The sequence below is a fragment of the Anguilla rostrata genome, chromosome 18 (genome assembly GCF_018555375.3).
Source record: "Anguilla rostrata isolate EN2019 chromosome 18, ASM1855537v3, whole genome shotgun sequence".
Taxonomy (NCBI): domain Eukaryota; kingdom Metazoa; phylum Chordata; class Actinopteri; order Anguilliformes; family Anguillidae; genus Anguilla; species Anguilla rostrata.
In genome coordinates, this window is record NC_057950.1 from 15,252,067 (window position 1) to 15,270,510 (window position 18,444).

The window sequence follows — 18,444 nt, forward strand, 5'->3', positions numbered from 1 at the left end:
GCCAAGGGAAAGCCATCAACACTCTGAACTGAGACAGAGGCCTTTTCAGTCCGTCCATTACATCTGCTGACTCCTGGCTGATTTTTCCTACTCAACTCTCATCACTTCCAATAAGGAAATTCCATCTACCAGGTCTCCTTCACAAACTTTTCAGAAGCTCCCTTCTTCTCATTGGGCAGAATACTCCGTGTTTGTCCCAGATTATGCTACCTTTCTACAGGTTAAACACTTTTTAAAAACATTCTTAAATATGTGAGAATAATGGTCACTACTAAACAGTAGTTCATATTTAACTACATTTTCTTGGATTAATTTTCTTACTAGTCCTTTTTCCCATGTAGACATATGACTGAAACAGTTCCTGAATTGCTGAAAGACAGCATAGCTTCTCGCCTAAAGAAGTCAAAACAAACATTGGTAAAAGTCTAAAAAGTGTTTATTGTAGTAAGGTGTTACATTTAAATTCAGCATTTCTTCTCTAGCAGCACTATGTCAGTACACAGAAATATTGAGGGCAGTTAAACAGGTTTCTCCTCCACAGGACAGCATTGTGTAAACAACTCAGCACCCAGAGTCTCCAGCATGTGAGCTTCCGGACATGAAGGTGTTCCAAACCATGAAGAAAATGTTTTCAAAATAAAATTCAACAAATGCACATTTTCATTATGACTAAAACAACTAAACAGAAACCTGGTCAGAAGAGAACAAGAAGTTCAAGATAAAAAAGGAAAATAGTGAATGATAACTTGTACATCAACTCCACCTTCACTGTCATATTAGACTGCCCCTACAGTATCTTCATCACATTTGGTCTTTTACACAATCCTACTCTTTCGACAGATTTTTCAACCACCTCTTCTAGATTGTGAATGCCAAGAAAGAAAAGTTTAATGAATGAATGATACCAGTCCCTGCAAACGTTTGACATGAGATCCCATGGTCATTCTTCATGACACATCCAGCTTTAGTGCCCTTTAGTGCTATTACAGAATTAGATTTTCTGAAGAAACTGATATCTTCTAAGAAAATAGGACAAATTAATATAGACGTCAGGGAGTCGAGTATTTGTTTCTATTTCTGAATATATAGCACATGAATCCTTTGATTTGAGTGTAGAAGAACAATTCATAACACACACTTGCACCAAACCTGTATATAAATTTGTATTCAAAGTTTTTAGAATGAAAAGTCCCTCTTTACTGTTTTGGCAAGTTGAAGCAGAAGTACTGGGATCATATAAACATTTGGCACTTTCACGCACATTCCTAAAATAACAAAATGTATGCATTAAATCATGAACAACATAACAACATGGATCAAGGTCTTTTTCATTAATAGGCCTATTTTTTCAGGAAAGAAAACATCAAGACTCACATACTGGATCCTAAGGAGAGGATATTCCCATAGAGCTACTTCCATGCAGGACTGCTAAGAGTGGACATGACAGAAGAATAGTGACACTAAGGAATTTGAAAGAAGTCCATGTCAAAGCTTCTAGTGGGTAAACCAGTGAACAAACCCCAAGATGGAATATGGCTCGTTGAGAATTCCAAGACTTTGCAAAGTAGCTATGGCCATTAAGCACGTATTTCCCCATTAAAAAATCGTTCTATTGCAACATATTTCTGCAAAAAAGTACTTGGATCACAGCTGCCCAAGTAATGTTTTAATACCCATCATGCACACCTCCTGCATACATTAATGAGCACTCCTCAGAGTCCAGCTCTCTCCTCCCCACCATCTTTCCATCAGCTTTCAAGTAACCACCCAATGGTGAAGACCTTGGAAACACTAGAGATGCTCACAGCTATGCTAGAGAGGAGGCATGCAGGAAAAACAGGATGAAAATACCTTCAGTTAAAAAGGTAAAAACATTGACTGTCTCCTTCACAAAATATATGGAGGCTTACAAAACAAAATAAGATTCTTTGCCCTTGAAATCGCCATTTCACCGAACATGTATTGGTGTTCAGTGATCTAACGACCAGATCTATTCAGCCCTTTGTCTAAAACACACTGGGGAACATACCCATTCACAACGCCCAACAAAAGGGAGAATCTCATGAAATCATATTATCCATATATTTACATATCCTACGAATGTATCATGTTCAATCCACTAAAATTAGTAACTGAAACGGTCATTAATCTAACCAATGACTGGTATAACAAGGTCATGCAACATTTGAATTCAGCCAAATCATCTGAATTGACCCATCATAGCATAATCTCATTAATATAAAGAGGATCTAAGTCATTCTGGCAATTTTGAGAATCCACTGGTAAAATTTCTTTAATATTTTTTTATATTGTCAATACCACCTAAACATACTCAAATGGAAAACAATTTCCTCTCTCAAGGAGTTTCAAACTTACTAGTTGTCTGCATATTGCAGTACTTTTATACATACTCATACAGTATTGTTTATGATAAATAACTTTATTATTTTATTGAGTAAATGCATGCTGAATATAAAATATCACTTATCAATATCTCAATATCTTCAGTGCCTTACACCTTAGCATTTTTTTCAATCATCAATTGACTTGAAGGTATCCAAAAAGGATTCGTAAATTCAAGTCCATAAAGAAAGCCTAACATTATGGCATCTTAAATGCAGAAAATGAAGCAAATAAGATAAATGCCACATAAATTGTGGTTTTCGGAAATTGTAATCCCACCAATGACACTACAGTCTGAGAAACAGCAATAATCAAGTAACCAAACTGCTTCCAGACAGAATGTCAGAGAGGGACAGGGATTTCAGCTGCTAAGACATAATGACAAGCACAGGTCCTAACATGGGGAAAAGCCTGTAGGAGGCCGGGTATGAACCGATGATGTACTCTAGGAGCTAGCCAGCTCTACAGATGCCATAAAGCTGGTTTGTTTTTGCCACATTGACGCTAATTTCTGATTGTGTTTGAAGTTCTTAGAGAGTACCATCTACATCACTTAAAATTTGCTCTTCTCCACCCCTGGCACTGAAACAAACAGCCTCACAGAAGAGGATATAACAGCAATCCAAACTCCCTGAAAGAAAAAAAAACACCTAATTTTCATTGTCATTAAATAATGGAATCATGTCCTGCTCTTTCAGCACCTCCACATAAGACAGGGATAACTGTGTCCGTGACTCGTCGCAGAAATGCTACACATTGTGCTATGCTGGACGCAGAGGAGTTTGGTATTTCTCTAGCAAGGTTACACTTTTCAGTGATCCTTTACCTGTGTTCCACCCAGGTTTAACTGTACAGGAGGAAGGTGTGCAATGCACAGGCCCCACCCATCAGTCTTATTGAAATGCTGCTTCCCCGTGTCACAAAATAGCTCCGCCCACAAGAGCACCCCACACCCAGGTTATAGCAGAGCTTCCCTTTAACTGACCTGGGCAAGCAGAGAAGCTTTCATCTCAAACAGCATTAAGGGTTCAGAAAGAAAAATGAGTGTGTAGGTCTGCAGGATAGGTAAGCTTGTGAGCCAAACATGTTTCTGCACATGGAAATCCTGGTTCACACCAAAGCAAAGCATTGGGGGTGCCTGCAGAGAATACTAATCAGGAGTCTTTTTGGGCTTTCATTTTTAATTACTCATTTTAACACTGGTCATCAATCACAAGATAATTTGAATTTTGACAACACACCTCATCCAACTGGTCAAAAGTGAACACCACAGCTGGACAAGCAATCCAGTTTTTAAGTTACAGTCTTATGGGTATAGTGCGGGACATCCACTTAATAATTAAATCTAATTAATAATATAATTATTACATGTGTGAAATTCACTGAAAAATAATTTAACAAGGTGAGTGTTTTAGCGATTAAGGGGATTGTTTATTTTTCTTCGTTACATTTATCTATTATTCAACAATTTTGTAATCATTTAATGATACGAATCACTACATAAGCGTTATTTTAAATGTGCCATCTTTTGAATGTTTTTTGTAGTTTTCGTAAACTTGCTAATGGACAATACTATAGTCGCAGGTTTTTCAGACATTAGTGGGGCTGGCCTCACAAAGATGGGGTTATTCGTCCTGCAACTGAATAGGGGAATCTGCACTAAAGATTCCCAAGCATTTTTGCAAGCATTCCAGTGTAGTTTTTACAACCTCTGCTACACAGAGCACCTTTTACATAGAGCTGGAGATAATACTCCACCCTTCAATATCAATGTCATTATTAGAGTGGAAGCAGGGGGCACTGTTGTGCAAAAGAAGCAGGATGCTAAAGCTGAGTGGTTGCAGCTGATTATACACCAAGCTAATCCTGTGCCCTGTATCAGTGGAACAAAGATAAAAGATCATTTTCAAGAACAGAAATCTGCTACTAATCGCTACATCCCTATACCGAAAAACACATGACAAAAGGGGGTTCGGCCAAAGTCTGACTGAAAAAAAAAAACTACAAAAAAAAAAAAAACTCAGTGATATGACTTAGTTTGAAGAGATCCGGTAATTAACATGAGAACTGTGTTCTATATGTCTAAACCAAAAAAAAAAAAATCAGCAAAACATGCTCAGGAGCTAGGACAGCACACCAGTTCATCTCATAAAACGCTAGTTCATCTCCTCAAAAAACATTAGTTCATCTCATAAAACACCAGTGCATCTCCTCAAAAAACACCAATCAATCTCATAAAACACCAGCTCATTTCCTGATAAATCACTAGCTCATCTTATAAGACACCAAGTCATCTCATAAAACACCAATTCATCTCATAAGACACCAGTACATCCCATAAAACACCAATTAATCTCTCACCTAACCAGTGTTGGATGAAGTGAGACTTATTTGCACCAGACATGCCTTTAAGAATAATATGATATACTAAAGCACACCCTTAGGGGAAATATTACATACAGTAATATCAATAACACCCTTAGTGGAAATATACCCAGTAGTATCTAATACACTCTTAGGGGAAATACAATGAATAAATAGATTGCTTGTTAGGTTTATGCTTTAGTTCTTGATTTAATTTGCTTATACTCAAAAACAAACTGCTGAAATATCAAAAATTTGTACTCAGTTAGATTCTTTGTTTGATTTTGTTATTCTGCATTGCACTACAGGCATTCATTAATTCCTAAACGAAAACATGACCCCCTAACAAAGTGATTAAATATTACTGCTACTATGCAACATGTATTACAGGAGAAAAAAAATAATGAAGGTACAATTGCCACACAGCACTGAACAGAAAAGCCAGTGTCATGTGCGTAAGGGAATCGGAAGGCAGCACAGAGGTAGATACTTCTGCTCTCTCTGTCCTTGCGCCTCGCACCGTCCTTCAGCCCAACGACCTCCTCTCTGAACTGACTCAACGCACCATCATGAACAAACGAAAGATCACTGTACTTTGATTAAACGATTGTTCCTTTGAACCTATAGCTGTTTGGATTGTACACAACATTAATAACTGCAAGTCTAATACCACGTGCCTCCTTTATTAAATCAATTTTCATGGGCCTGAAAACGAATACAGCATATGAGCCAAGCAACCATGAAATAAGGGGCTTGTAAAACCGTACATTCCATTCAGAGTGTATTTTACATTTATAATGCAGTGATCTGCCACCCCATCAAGATGTCATAACACAGCCACAATTTAGACAAGACAAATTTATTTAAAGTCTTTATAAATGTTATTTATACCATCACAAAGGCATATACTATATTCTCTATATATTTTCTTGATATATTTTATAGAAACAAAAAACAAGAATACATTTTTGCTGAAGAAGTTTGAAGAGTGTCAGCAAAGGGAAATGTAAACCATAGTCCATTCAACACAGCCAAAAAGCTCTCTAACTCTCTCCCACATTACAACAGTAATATATTTGCATAGGCAAAATGAGATTAGCCCTTGAACATTATATTTCCTGAATTCTTTAAATCTAAAAATCTATTTCAGTTGAACACAATTAAAGAAACGAAAAGGCTGCTCTTCCCTAATTCTCAGTATAAAGGGGCATTTCCCCTGTGCACATTGTCTTTACAGTGTTAGGATTCAAGTAGATCTAAATAGGAACTGTACATTGACAACTAGATGAGAAATAAATTAACTGACATGAGAGGTAGTGATAAATCCTAATGAAACTCTCAAAGGAAAAAGTAGATAAGGCCAATATTCTTCCATGAACTATAAAAGCATTAGTGACCATCTACCAGTCTATACCACAAATCAGACCACAAGTCCTCAACTGTTTGAAAGCGCTCAGATACGGTGCTGTGCAGCTTCTCACTTGTTTTCCACTAAATTAAGTCAAAAGAAAATAGGAGGAAAAAATTCAAAAGGCATTTAACCTATCCAGTAATTTAAAAGCAGTGGTTGTGAACACTGACATTATAGGACAGTGAGGAAAGCAAAGACATTTTCCCCCATCAAAACAAAACATGCATTAAAAACACTGTTCGTGCACAATTGGTGTTCCCATAACCTGTCATCACTAAAAGAGTGAGTCTCCCTGGCCATTCTGCAGTGAAAATGTAAACTGGGTAAAAATGTAACACGCAACATTATTTCCTCACTTGGCAAGCGTGCCCATTCAAAATTCACACCTAACTGTAAACAAGTACATTTTAACCAAATACGAGATCACCAATGGAGATCTAATGTGGATTCAAAGGAGCCACATTTAAAATGAATCTATTGTACTAATAAATTGTATGTTCAGTACTGTCATGCATGCATTTCAATGAATGTTATCCAAAGGTTAGGTTTCTTGTATGCTGTCATCGAATTGCCAGTGAACACTTGACTATAATCGACCATCAAAATGTTTATCACCATCACCAACAGAAATGGCTGTTAATATTTAAAAGGGTCTTTTTCCAAACCACAACACAAGCTCATAGAATACTATCTAATTGCACTTAAATGTTCTACAGGATTGTCCCCTGTTTGAACTGATCTGATGACTGGCCATGAAATGTTGGCAAGTAGCCTTTAAAAAATCCAGAAACTGGTGGCCAACGCCCATTTGCTATACAGTTAACACTGATCTGATTGGTTTGATCTAGAAAAGCCCATATGCTATCAGTTAACACTGATCTGATTGGTTTGATCCAGAAAAGCAGAAATTCTGTTCAATTCAGACTGATGTTATTGGTTTGATCCTGCGTCATTCTTTCAGTTCAAGTGAGCGATTTTGATTATGTACACTGCCCTTCAAAAAATTGCTTAATCATGCACTGATTTCATCAAAAGAAATGGTAGGCAGAAGCCAAAGACTTGGAATAAATCTTCCATGTTCAAATAGCCAACTGGCCTTCAATTCAGGAACACATAAAGGAGTTATCCCTCAAAGGGGAATGAACAATTGCTCATATGCAAATGTCACAACTTCACCATCAAAAAAAATTGCTCTGTTACATATTTGGGAAGTGCAGTACAGTGAATATGGAATATAGATCTTAAATCTGAACACTTCCCAGGAAAAACCTTGTGGTTTTGACTCTCCTGGTTGAAGAAATCATTGGGTTGAGGTGTTGACTCTCCCTGAACTTACAGCAAAGCGTTTCAGACAAATCCACCAGTCTGCAAATAAAAGCTGAAGCTATGTATGCCGTAAGGCCCTTTCTAAACAATGTCCTGTGATCTGTAAGAAAGGTGTTTTTAAAAATAATTTGGCACCCAATGTGGGGCTGAACATGTCTAATTCCCATCCTAATTTGGAATGTCCAATTATCTGCAACCGCAGCCACGTTCATGCGCAAACTCCACTGTGTAGACATTTGCGATTCTCCTTTTTCCCCACACCGCAGACCCCTAACTGACTGAACCCACCCGCATCCTGAGTGATGCATTCGCCCTGTGGTGCTACCGGCCACAGTCGGCACTGGCACAGTCCAGATTCCATCAACAACCGTGGGGCTCATCGATGTACCACTGCTTGGTGCTTTGACCAAATGAGCCACACAGCAGCCCCTGGAGGGGTGTATTTCAACCAGGCAGTGCTGCCCCAAATAACCAAGGCGCCTAACCGCTTCCATTTAGAAGCACCAACAGAAGCCCCTCCCCTCCGCAGTTTTCCCCCCAAAAGCTTAAAAAAACATTTGCCATTTATTTCATACATTACTATCTAATTTATGCTTCTTTTCAATAATAATTGAATAGCTTTTCAATAGCTGTGCTTCTTTATTTGTGTAAAATGTATTTTGGGATGGGGGGAGGACTGGTACAGTAAACTGGCTTTTTCAGCTCTTGTGTTCTCATACAGGCTTTGTGATTTTTGCAGAGGAAAACACATTGAGCTGTCCAACCACTCTACAAATTTAGCCCTTATTAATCCCAGCGTCTGTACTGTAATGAAGGAAAGTGCTTGGATGGCTTAAAGTGTATGTGGCATTGCTGTAAGACACCCCATCTCCCAAAAAGACAACAACTATCAGTTAATTCCCTTTACTGAAATGATGAGCCTGTTCAGGGCAATTCTAAAATAAACTCACTCCCCTTCCCAGGCCACGGAGAAACTGCCAGTGAGTTAAAATTCAATAACATGCACAACCAGGGGCTCACCATGGACAAGCTCTTAAACCTGGTTAAACAACTCAGAGGGGAAAAAACATTGTTTGAAATAGGTTCAAATGCGTGAGGTGTGAGAGAGAGGGAGAGAGAAAGAGAGGGAGGGAGGGAGGGAGGGAGAGAGAGAGGAGTACAGTACCATAATTACAGGTTTGCCTATTTCTGTCTTGTTTTCAGAGCCTGAGTGGTTCTTCCTGGGAGCTCACTTATAGTGAAGCCCAAGGGACACAAGCAGGCATATGAGATTTCACACTATGGTTAGCTCTTCGTTTTTTGTTTTGTTTTTTTAAAATAGGAAATATCAAACCTTCAGATTTGGACACTTTCCCTGCCCTTTTCTCAGCAAGAGTTTAGGTGTCCAGACAGGAGCTTCTCTTGCTCTCCACGAGCTCCCGGTAGAAGGAGGAGTTGAGGAAGCGAGGGTAGGAGTCTCTGTGCATGAGGGTGTAGATCTGCAGCTGGGCCTCCTCGTACATGTCCCTGCTCGGCTCTGCCAGGCTGTGGTGAATGCTCTCTCGCACACGCGAGTCCAGGCTGACCTGCACGGAGACCGGTTGTTAGGGGGACTCCTCACACTTCCTGCCCTAAGCTGCGTCTAAAGTCCACCGCAGCATATTCCCCATGCATAAAACCCTCTGCAGTGAGGGGATACTTCTCTCAAATCAGCAGAAAAATAACCAAGTTGCACACCATTTCAAAGGAAGCACGAAAAGGACCCTGATGCTGGAAAACGGACAGACATAAGATCCTACCTCTTTTGGGGAGAGTATGGAGACGTAATCTTCATAAATGATTCTGGCCTTTTGGTCGATGGCAGTCCGGTTGGTCTCCGCCTTCAGCGCTTCGCAGGCCAGCCAGAAGAGCAGGTTCTCCTCGCTGTACTCGGAGCGCAGGAACTGGCTGAAAACATTTCGGCCCTCCTGGGAGTGCATCATCTTCTCAAAACTACGCGACCAGGACAGAACCTCCTCTAGCGTGGGGGGTCTACGCACACAACACCAGAGCCAAACAGTCAGGACTTACACCGACCAATAAGGCTTCAAGAAAAAAAAGGCTTTTACTCTGTAAATGTGTGCACATAACTGCCTAACACAAACGACTACACGTCTGAGCTAGGGCTTTCGGTTTTCCACATACTGGAGCTTGTCATTTTGCGTTTGTTGTATTAACCTGCCCGTTTACAATCAAATATGCACTCATGACAAAATTATAAAATAATTATAAAAAATTCAACAACAAAAAATGTAAATGATTTTATAATTATAAAATTATTAAAAATCAGACTGACAGTCCAGTTTTACTTTCAAGATGTCATGATATTCCAGGTTCTCAAAGTCACTTACTGTTCTTCAGTCGCTTCAATACTGTCCATTTTTGTCTGTCCTTCAGTGCGTTCCACTCGGTCTTCATTCCTTTAACAGAAAAATGGACAGAGCTTCACCACAGCAAGCCTACACATGCTCAGCCTATGCTGGGGGAAATATATTTGTGCAGCTGTAAGACGCTCTTGATAAGAGTATCTGCCCAGTAATTGTAATGAAAACTCAATGTACAGTAATGTTATATATATATATATATTAGTTACAAAAAACTAGTGATAATCAGAATTCCTCAAAGCAATAGAGATGCTAGAGAGAAACTGAAAAGGGGACAAAATGGCAAGAAGTGAACTGTGGAACCCCCCCCTAAGCAGCAGCCACAGTCGGATCTCAAAGCGCCAATTTACCACTTGCTGAAGAATCAAACAAATATATCACTCTGATCAAATATCTCTCTGATCAATACATAAGAATAATCTGGCTGCTCCCTTGATCCATGATCCAGTCCAGTAAATATACATTTTATATATTTACTGGACTGGAACCATGATCCAGTCCAGTAAATATACATTCAACTTCTAAACAAGTAACTTCACTATTATCACGTATGAACCATCACAGTTGTCATCATATTTGAACCGTCAGTGTTATCACATATGAACTGTCACTGTTGTTATCATCTATGAACCCTCACTGTTGTTATCATGTATTAACCCTCACTGTTGTTATCATCTATGAACCCTCACTGTTGTTATCATATATGAACCGCCACTGTTGTTATTATACATTAACAGTCACTGTTGTTATAATGTAGATGAAATGACACTGTTACTGCATTTAATTGCCCTGAATGCTCTGTACTCCCTGTCATCGGAGCCTTAGGTTTTATGATGATAATTCTGTTAGAACGTACCGATTATTTCATCATCTCTGCCCTGTAGGCCTGAAATCCCCATCCAAAATATCAAATAGTTTCCTGTCATTACAGTCAGTGATCTCTTCTCCACCCCCACACCCAAGCCCACCCCCACCCACCGGCCCCCATGTGACTGCCCGCCTTCTGCTCCATCGCCCTGCTCGACACTACTCCCCTCTACTCGTTTAGCAATTTATAGCCACCAGGGCAGGAACCAATCACCTCACAGACTAGTTACAGATGTCACGCCATCGTAAATTATAAATAAATAAAAACTGCGATTCCGGTGCAGAAGCACGATGCAACACTGCCACTAAAGGTGAGCTTTAGTTACACAGCTCTGCTTCTTTATAAATACAGTGCTAATGCTCTCAAGCCTGAGCTTCCAGCCATAGCAGAACAGTACACTAACGCTATTCCGGTTCTGTCATCTTCAGACCCCTGATAATATCATCAGCATCAGTTCTGATAGGAAAAGACACAGAATTAAACATGGCTGTTTGCTTTCAGAATCTGGGTTCCTTCAATGGGAAAATTCAGTCGTTTTGCTCCATTACATGCATCATGCCTTACAGCCCCACTCCTGCACGCATCTTGAGTCTCAGACTGTATGTGTACAATAAACTGGAAGTCTATTTAGCCTCAGAGTGAATTTTTGTGACTTCTCGGTATGCTCGTCAAAGTCTCTATTGTGCTAGCATAGCTGGACTCACTAGCCCGAGGCCCTACACATGCTGAGGTCTCTAAATATAACGCATGTTGGGCACAGCTGTTTAGCATGTGATGTGTGGCTGAAAATAGCTCTTCACAGACAAGATAAGGCAGCACATAATTAGGAATGGCGGCGGAAACACTGCTTTATAAATGGGGTGGTGGAGGCTGTGGAAACCCTGCTCTAAAACAGGGGGGTCCTGCTTTCTCAAGATTTTCTTTATTTTTTGAATTTTTGTTGAATCATTTGGTGTTTGTATGTGTTCCATATAGTGCAGCACTCACATGCAATGGCATCTCTGATTCTGCTACTTTCTCCAAGACTGATCCTGCCTGCCCCCCAGGACTGTTCCCCCCTCCCTTTAAAAGTCACTTTTAAAACAAAGATGATTTGATCAGCTAATATGTACTACATTGAGCACAATGCACAGTGCTTTACATTGATGTTCTCACATGAATTAGTGTGTGAGATTATGCTCTGGTATTCAATGCTTCAGCCCTACTCTAATGTTTCTATTGGTAGGGAGGACCCTGGCTCTACTGCAGTCATCACAAGGCTGCAGTTCTGTTCAACAAAATCACTCTATAAATGGAAGACAGGCCCACCAGTCGCAGCCAAACCAGATCAAAACAGCATTCTGCGGCCCTGTTCACAAAGCGTCCACATGCCCACTGCTCAAGCACCCTCTGCAGGCTGTGACTGAGAGTGGTGACACTCAGCATGCACAAGTCTGCATTCTGAGCACAATTAAATACAGACCAAAGCCTTCAATGGAGAAACTGTTTCCAACTTTCTACAGTTCACTTGGCAGCCGGCATTCCCATGCCATAAATAAAGAGCTGAGTTCTTTTATTTATCTGTATTTTTTATTTGAGGAGGAGGTGGGCAGTCTGTTCCTCTCATGGTGCTACTGAGCGGGAGACATGCAGGCTCTGCCTCCATCAGCCTCTGCATCTCCCCCGTGGCCCCATGTTGTTTTACAGCTAGAGAAACTGAGCCGGTGAGAAGCTAGAGTTACCCAATCAGGACCTGACAAATTTTGGGGGGGGCAGGGGGGGTTGGGCCAAGATGAGATCATATCTGGGGCATAGGTGAGTGTCCTGTAGATGGGGCATAGGCAAGCATATTATAAATGGAGCAAAGGTCGGTGTGTTATAAATGGGGTACAGGTGAGTGTGCTATAAATGGGGCACAGGTGTACAGGTGAGTACTTATAAATGAGGCACAGGTGAGTGTGTTATAGGTGAGTGTGTTATAAATGAGGCACAGGTGAGTGTGCTATAAATGGGCCACAGGTGAGTGTGTTATAGGTGAGTGTGTTATAAATGAGGCACAGGTGAGTGCCTTATAAATGGGGCACAGGTGAGTGTGTTATAAATGGGGCACAGGTGAGTGTGTTATAAATGGGTCAGAAGTGAGTGTGTTATAAATGTGGGACGTACCAGGGGCATTTGCAGCATCCGCACCAGCACAAACAGCAGGTGTTGGGTCTCAGGTGGGCTGGTGCCGGGGGGGGAGCCTCGATATGGGGCTGCTGTCTCTTTCTCATCTCACCTGCTGGGGCTCTGAGACTGGAGGAAAAGAGAAAGAGGCTGATTAGTGCCTTTCACAGGTACACAGAAAGGATACTTCTAAACACTACAGGAGCACCAGATGATCTTCTGTCTGAACTGATGCTGATGTGGGACCATGGAACAATTGCAGAGTCTGCCTACAATATAAATGCAGAGCAGTTCCCTCTCTACACAGAACTAACAGATATAAAAATACAACATAACATTCCCAGTATGAGTCAGACCAGGTCTTACTGAAAATGCAGTAACATACTTTACTGTATGTGATTTTAAGGGCATTTACAGGGGGGTGAGGCGGGGGTTACAACGCCCCCCGACACCCCCCCAATATTACAAAACAGGCAAAACATCCACCCCAGTAATATATAGCATGATAGTAAGAAAAATTATTTCATAGAAATATATGGGGATTTCATGATGTGATTGGGATATAGCCTACTGATCAGTATGCTTGGGTGTTTGTCAACTTTCAAAGTTGGGTTCCACAACTTTTGCCATTTCCCTGTTTTTAGTTCCTTCCGTGATTTTTCGGTTGTTTCAGATAGTAACCGTAACGTAGACTACTACAGTATAATTTGTATAGGCCTATGCATTTTAACAATAGCCTATTGGCAAATGCTGCATGGGAGAAACTAAGTGCAACAATGCCCTGGGATCAAGATTCTCGTCCTTGTCAGTTGTTGCAATCAGATGTTCAACGGCGCCTTTCAACAGTGTTGATGATCTTTATAAAATACAAGCAAGAATCCACAATAGCTGCACGTGACCTCTTCTTTGGCTCATGACCAACATTTCCACAAAATCTTGCAAATCTGTGAATCCATTCGGGATTCCAGTCTTTTTGTGATAGGCCACGCCCATCACCATGCCCCCTCTTGGTCAATCGGCCTGAAAGTTACTCAGCTGTAACTTCCGGTCATGGCCAACGTCCATGTCAAATTTCAGCCTCCTGGGGCAAAAACTGTGGCTGCTACAGGGTGGGACACTTTTGTGGACCAACCGACCAACCAACCGGCCAACCGACCGCCCGACAGACAGAGGTATAGAGCTGGGGTCGCAGCTAAAAATGCATGTGGATACATTAAATGAAGCCACAAACTAAAAGTATTTTGACCATTATAATCCCCTGAGAGTCTAAACCAAAGGCTTTAATAGTTGCTTTTATCATTTATTCTTTGCTTAAATACTGTATATAAACAAAAAAGCAGCTACCAAAATCGTGCTACCAAAAACAGCCAAGCTACTTAAGCAGGAAATGCACTGTGTTGCTAGGCAATGGCAACACTCATCACTGTTCACTGCCTCGACTTCCTGTCACCCAACGGCAAGCATTGATAGCTTCCATTAGCCACATAAGTCAGCCTTTTTCCAACATTCCCAAAATGTCCATTACGCTCACTGAATTATGCTCAGTACCAACTACAGTTCCCTGCTGCCCTTCTGCCCTGAACTTGCCGGCCCTGGCATGCTGGGTATCTCTGCCCCTGTTCACAGCGTCCTCACGTACACACACAGGCGGTGTATGGGCCCTGAGCCAAATGACACAGGTATAATGGGGACCAGGTTCATGACCAAGAGTGATTATGAATATTTCACACACATCAGAAACTAAGGACAAGTTATAGCTACATCATGCCACCATTTTTGTCACATTGTAAATTTTAGAATTCAATAGCAACTTAAATTATTAGAAAAATAAGAAGTTACTACATTAGAAGCATGTTACACGGAATATACTTGTCTCTCAACAAATGCTGTTTTTCATTTCTCTGGAGAATTACTGCATTAATAAACACCACTGTTTTTAGCTTCTCCTGTGAATGAACACATTAATAAACCCCGCACTGCTTTGTTTCTCCTGTAAATAATCACATTAAAAACGCTGCACTGCCTTTCACTTCTCCAGTGATTGATCGCATTAATGAACACTGTACAGTTTCACTGCTCCTGTGATCACTCACATTAATAAGCACTGCACTGCCTTTCACTTCTCCAGTGAATGATCACATTAAGGAACACTGCAGTTTTTTGTTGCTCCTGTGAATGATTGCATCAGTAAACACCACAACTTCATCTTTTGAATTTTTGCCAACAAAAAGCATATTTATTACAAAATGTTCCTGAATACATGGCCTTAAAAATGTGAGCAGAGGGAATTTGAAAGTATCACTGTCTGATCAGAAAAGTGATGAATTAATTTTTAAGGAGTGTGTTACATCTTCATTGCGCTAACATTACCATTAGTGCCATTAGACTTTAGTAGGACAAACGCACTGGCTGCACATCAATTATATGGGGTTATACAGGAGCTACTTTAGTAAGACGAGCTAAATTATTTCAGAATGAGAACATTTAATGTCCTTTTCTGAGCAGCTACATAGTTAACCTTCATTACTTCCCAGAGTCAACTGAACCAAGCTTCTGTATTTCATACGGATTTTAACTTTTAAATGTTCACTTTATGTGAAAATGGTTAAAAATAAATCCATTCAAACATCAATTAATTTTATACATGTTTAACATCCGCTATATTTAGAGCATGGTTTACAGACAGCCTTTTTCATATGACATTCTCTTTCATGATATCCAGAGCATGCATTATACTGATAGCCTTTTTCATAAGAAACTCTTTGTAATGATATCCAGAGCATGGATTACACTTACAGACTTTCTCATATGAAACTCCTTGTAATGATTCCCAGAGCATGGATTACACTACTAAACTTTCTCATATGAAACTCTCTGTAATGATATCCAGAGCATGCATTTCACTGACAGCCTTTTTCAGCTGCAGCTGTAATGCTGTAAGTAGAGTAAAACTTTGCAGTTCCTGTTTCTTCTTCACTAGTGGCACAACACTTTTGGATGAGCGACAGGCAGGGTTCAAATCCCCCTCGGACTCAGGAAAACCTCTCACTCATTACACTACCTTGCTGGGCAACTAAAAACAAAACATTTAATCTATTGCTTTTACATCTGTATAATCACTGCGGGAAACTCAATTATATTACTGTATTTATGTAACTACAAATAAAATACACCCACACTGCACAGTTCCGCTTTTGGAATTTTCACCGAACATTAGCTACCTTGCTAACAAGACAACGGACCGAGTGTATAACGTCAGTACAGACGGTTGTGAAATCCAACTCTAAAATCAGCGTTGCACTTCGGGGTCCGGTAGGTAACGATACGGGTCGTATAGAAACTGGCGCAAGATAATGCATGCATATCCATTTTCTTAAAAAGTGACAATGTCAAAGACATCTAACAACCCTTTCTACTGTTCAATACTTTTAAACTAAGCTACTGTGACCTGCAACGCCACATTTTGAAATTTGATTGTTAGCTTGCCCTATATATCCGCTACCGACATACAAACAATTAGTAGGTCTGTCGTGTACAATAGCCCCTTAAAAATGCTTACATTTAAAAACATGAAATACACTTTCATTTATTTGTCATTCAGGGTAAAGGAAAAATGATTGACTCCATGCCTATTTTTCTTTAAGCTAGAATGTGTGTTTGCATGCATGTATGCGTATGCATGACTCTCAGCCTACATTTATATGAATGATTATTATCACTAACTCATAACAAACATAGTGCCAAAGTTACTTGAAACAATTTAGCACTGCTTTGAAATACAGCTTGTTTAATTTGTGTGAGAATTTGTGTGAACTTTTTGCAATTTTGATATCAATACTTTTAATGGCAGGCCTAGATTTGAATGAATGACAGCGCTTTGTATGTGTGAGTAACTTGGCATTTTTGTACATTGAAAATGTGTTTTTCATCAGATACACACTTACAGAAATGTGATGGACACTTCCATTGCTCAGCGGGACACACAAATAATAGATTTTTTGAAGACCTGCATTGTAAAAAGCATAATTAAAGCCACAATTCCACTCCATTCCAAATATTGGCAGCAATTACCTTATTTGCTGTATTATAAGAAATTTTTACTTACCAAACATACTAAAACAAATACAAAACAAAAATAAGAACTTGCTGGTGGTTATGTCCTCACCTACTCCATGCCACAAACTCCACATTAGTCCCTCCTGCATTAGAGAATCTCAGTACACACACATGCACGCACGCACCCTCATAAGCGTTTTTGCAATTAGGTGTTTGTTTTTCTGCAACACAAAAACACGTTTTCGAAATGCTGTCGGCTTTCAATCATAACAGAAAAAATAATGAAAGATGACCTACATTTTTACTGCTTAAAATGAGCAACACAACACAACGGCGCTGTCCCCAGGAAACCCCTCTCTACAGCACGCATCACCTCAGCCAGAATATTCAGGTCCCACTGAAAGTGAACATGTTCAATAAAATAAAAGAATGAATAACCAAATCCAATTCTGATATTATACATACGATCCAATATCAAAATAAGAACTACATAGAACTATAAGACAAAATACAAAAATGGCCCTGGCCGGTGCCTAGAAGGCACTCATGTAGGAGCAATTCCAGCATCAGCTCAACAAGACAGCATTTTGGCCCCATATTGACTGCTCAGTCAAGCCTGCAGTGCATTATGTGCACAGCTTTGAGAACTCATTTGACCTATATAAAATATTAACAAACAGATGTCAGATGGCATGAGAGATATTCAGAGTAATACCTGGGCACCCCATTCACTCTGGACAGATAGCTAGCTGCAGTATATAAAATACATACCGTACTAAAAAAAATCCCTGATGGTCTGCACCTATACATATACATTAGCAAAGAAATGTTAGCATGACATAACTTTCATTTAGTAGAAGCTCTTATCCAGAGCAACTTCCAAAGAAAGAGAAAGAGAACTACAATAATTAATCTGGAAGTATACCATCATTTTACAAACTGGAATTATTATCCTAACCTGCACTGCAGACTGGAAACCAATCCACAAGGACTATAAGGAGAAAAATTTTCCATTCAAGATCTCTTCACTGAAAGACTGTGCCTAGATTTACCTATACAAATTAAGTGAGCTTTTATGGTCATATATGTTTCCGAAGGAGCTAACTTTAAGGCAAAGTGAAGCTCAGTGGATTCTGAGGATATTTCAAGTAAGAAATTTCAAAAACATCTATCCGATATACCTTCAATTAAGCCCATGATAAAAAATATTATCAGCAAATTGGTCAATTAATAAGAGTTATGATTTCTGATCACATAGAGTCTATATTGGTTTGACATAAATTGTGCATGCTCACATGAAACTTCAATTCCCTGGATTCACTTTGAGGCAACATAGGTAACAAAGGACTTAGATGATGCTAGTAGCCTATATAAGCATTGTGTGCATGCACTCTGTGTACAGTGCTTGCATGCTCTGTGCATGCGCTGTGTGCATGTGTGCATGTGTGTACTGTTTGCATGTGTGTGTT

The 18,444-nt window shown here is 39.9% G+C and overlaps 1 protein-coding gene across 6 annotated transcripts in view; it reads right to left on the minus strand.

The window, feature by feature from the left end:
• Nucleotides 1–418: 418 nt before the first annotated feature.
• The window catches only part of LOC135245136 (regulator of G-protein signaling 17-like), a 91,572-nt gene continuing 73,546 nt past the window's right edge, over nt 419–18,444 (minus strand). For all 6 annotated transcript variants that reach the window (XM_064317998.1, XM_064317997.1, XM_064317999.1 and 3 more), the window contains 4 exons: nt 12,920–13,048; nt 9,874–9,942; nt 9,283–9,514; nt 419–9,069 (listed from right to left, as the gene is read on the minus strand). In XM_064317998.1, coding sequence (XP_064174068.1) covers nt 8,881–9,069; nt 9,283–9,514; nt 9,874–9,942; nt 12,920–13,048 — 619 coding nt within the window. In that variant the 3' untranslated portion in view covers nt 419–8,880. The remainder of the gene's footprint in view (nt 9,070–9,282; nt 9,515–9,873; nt 9,943–12,919; nt 13,049–18,444) is intronic.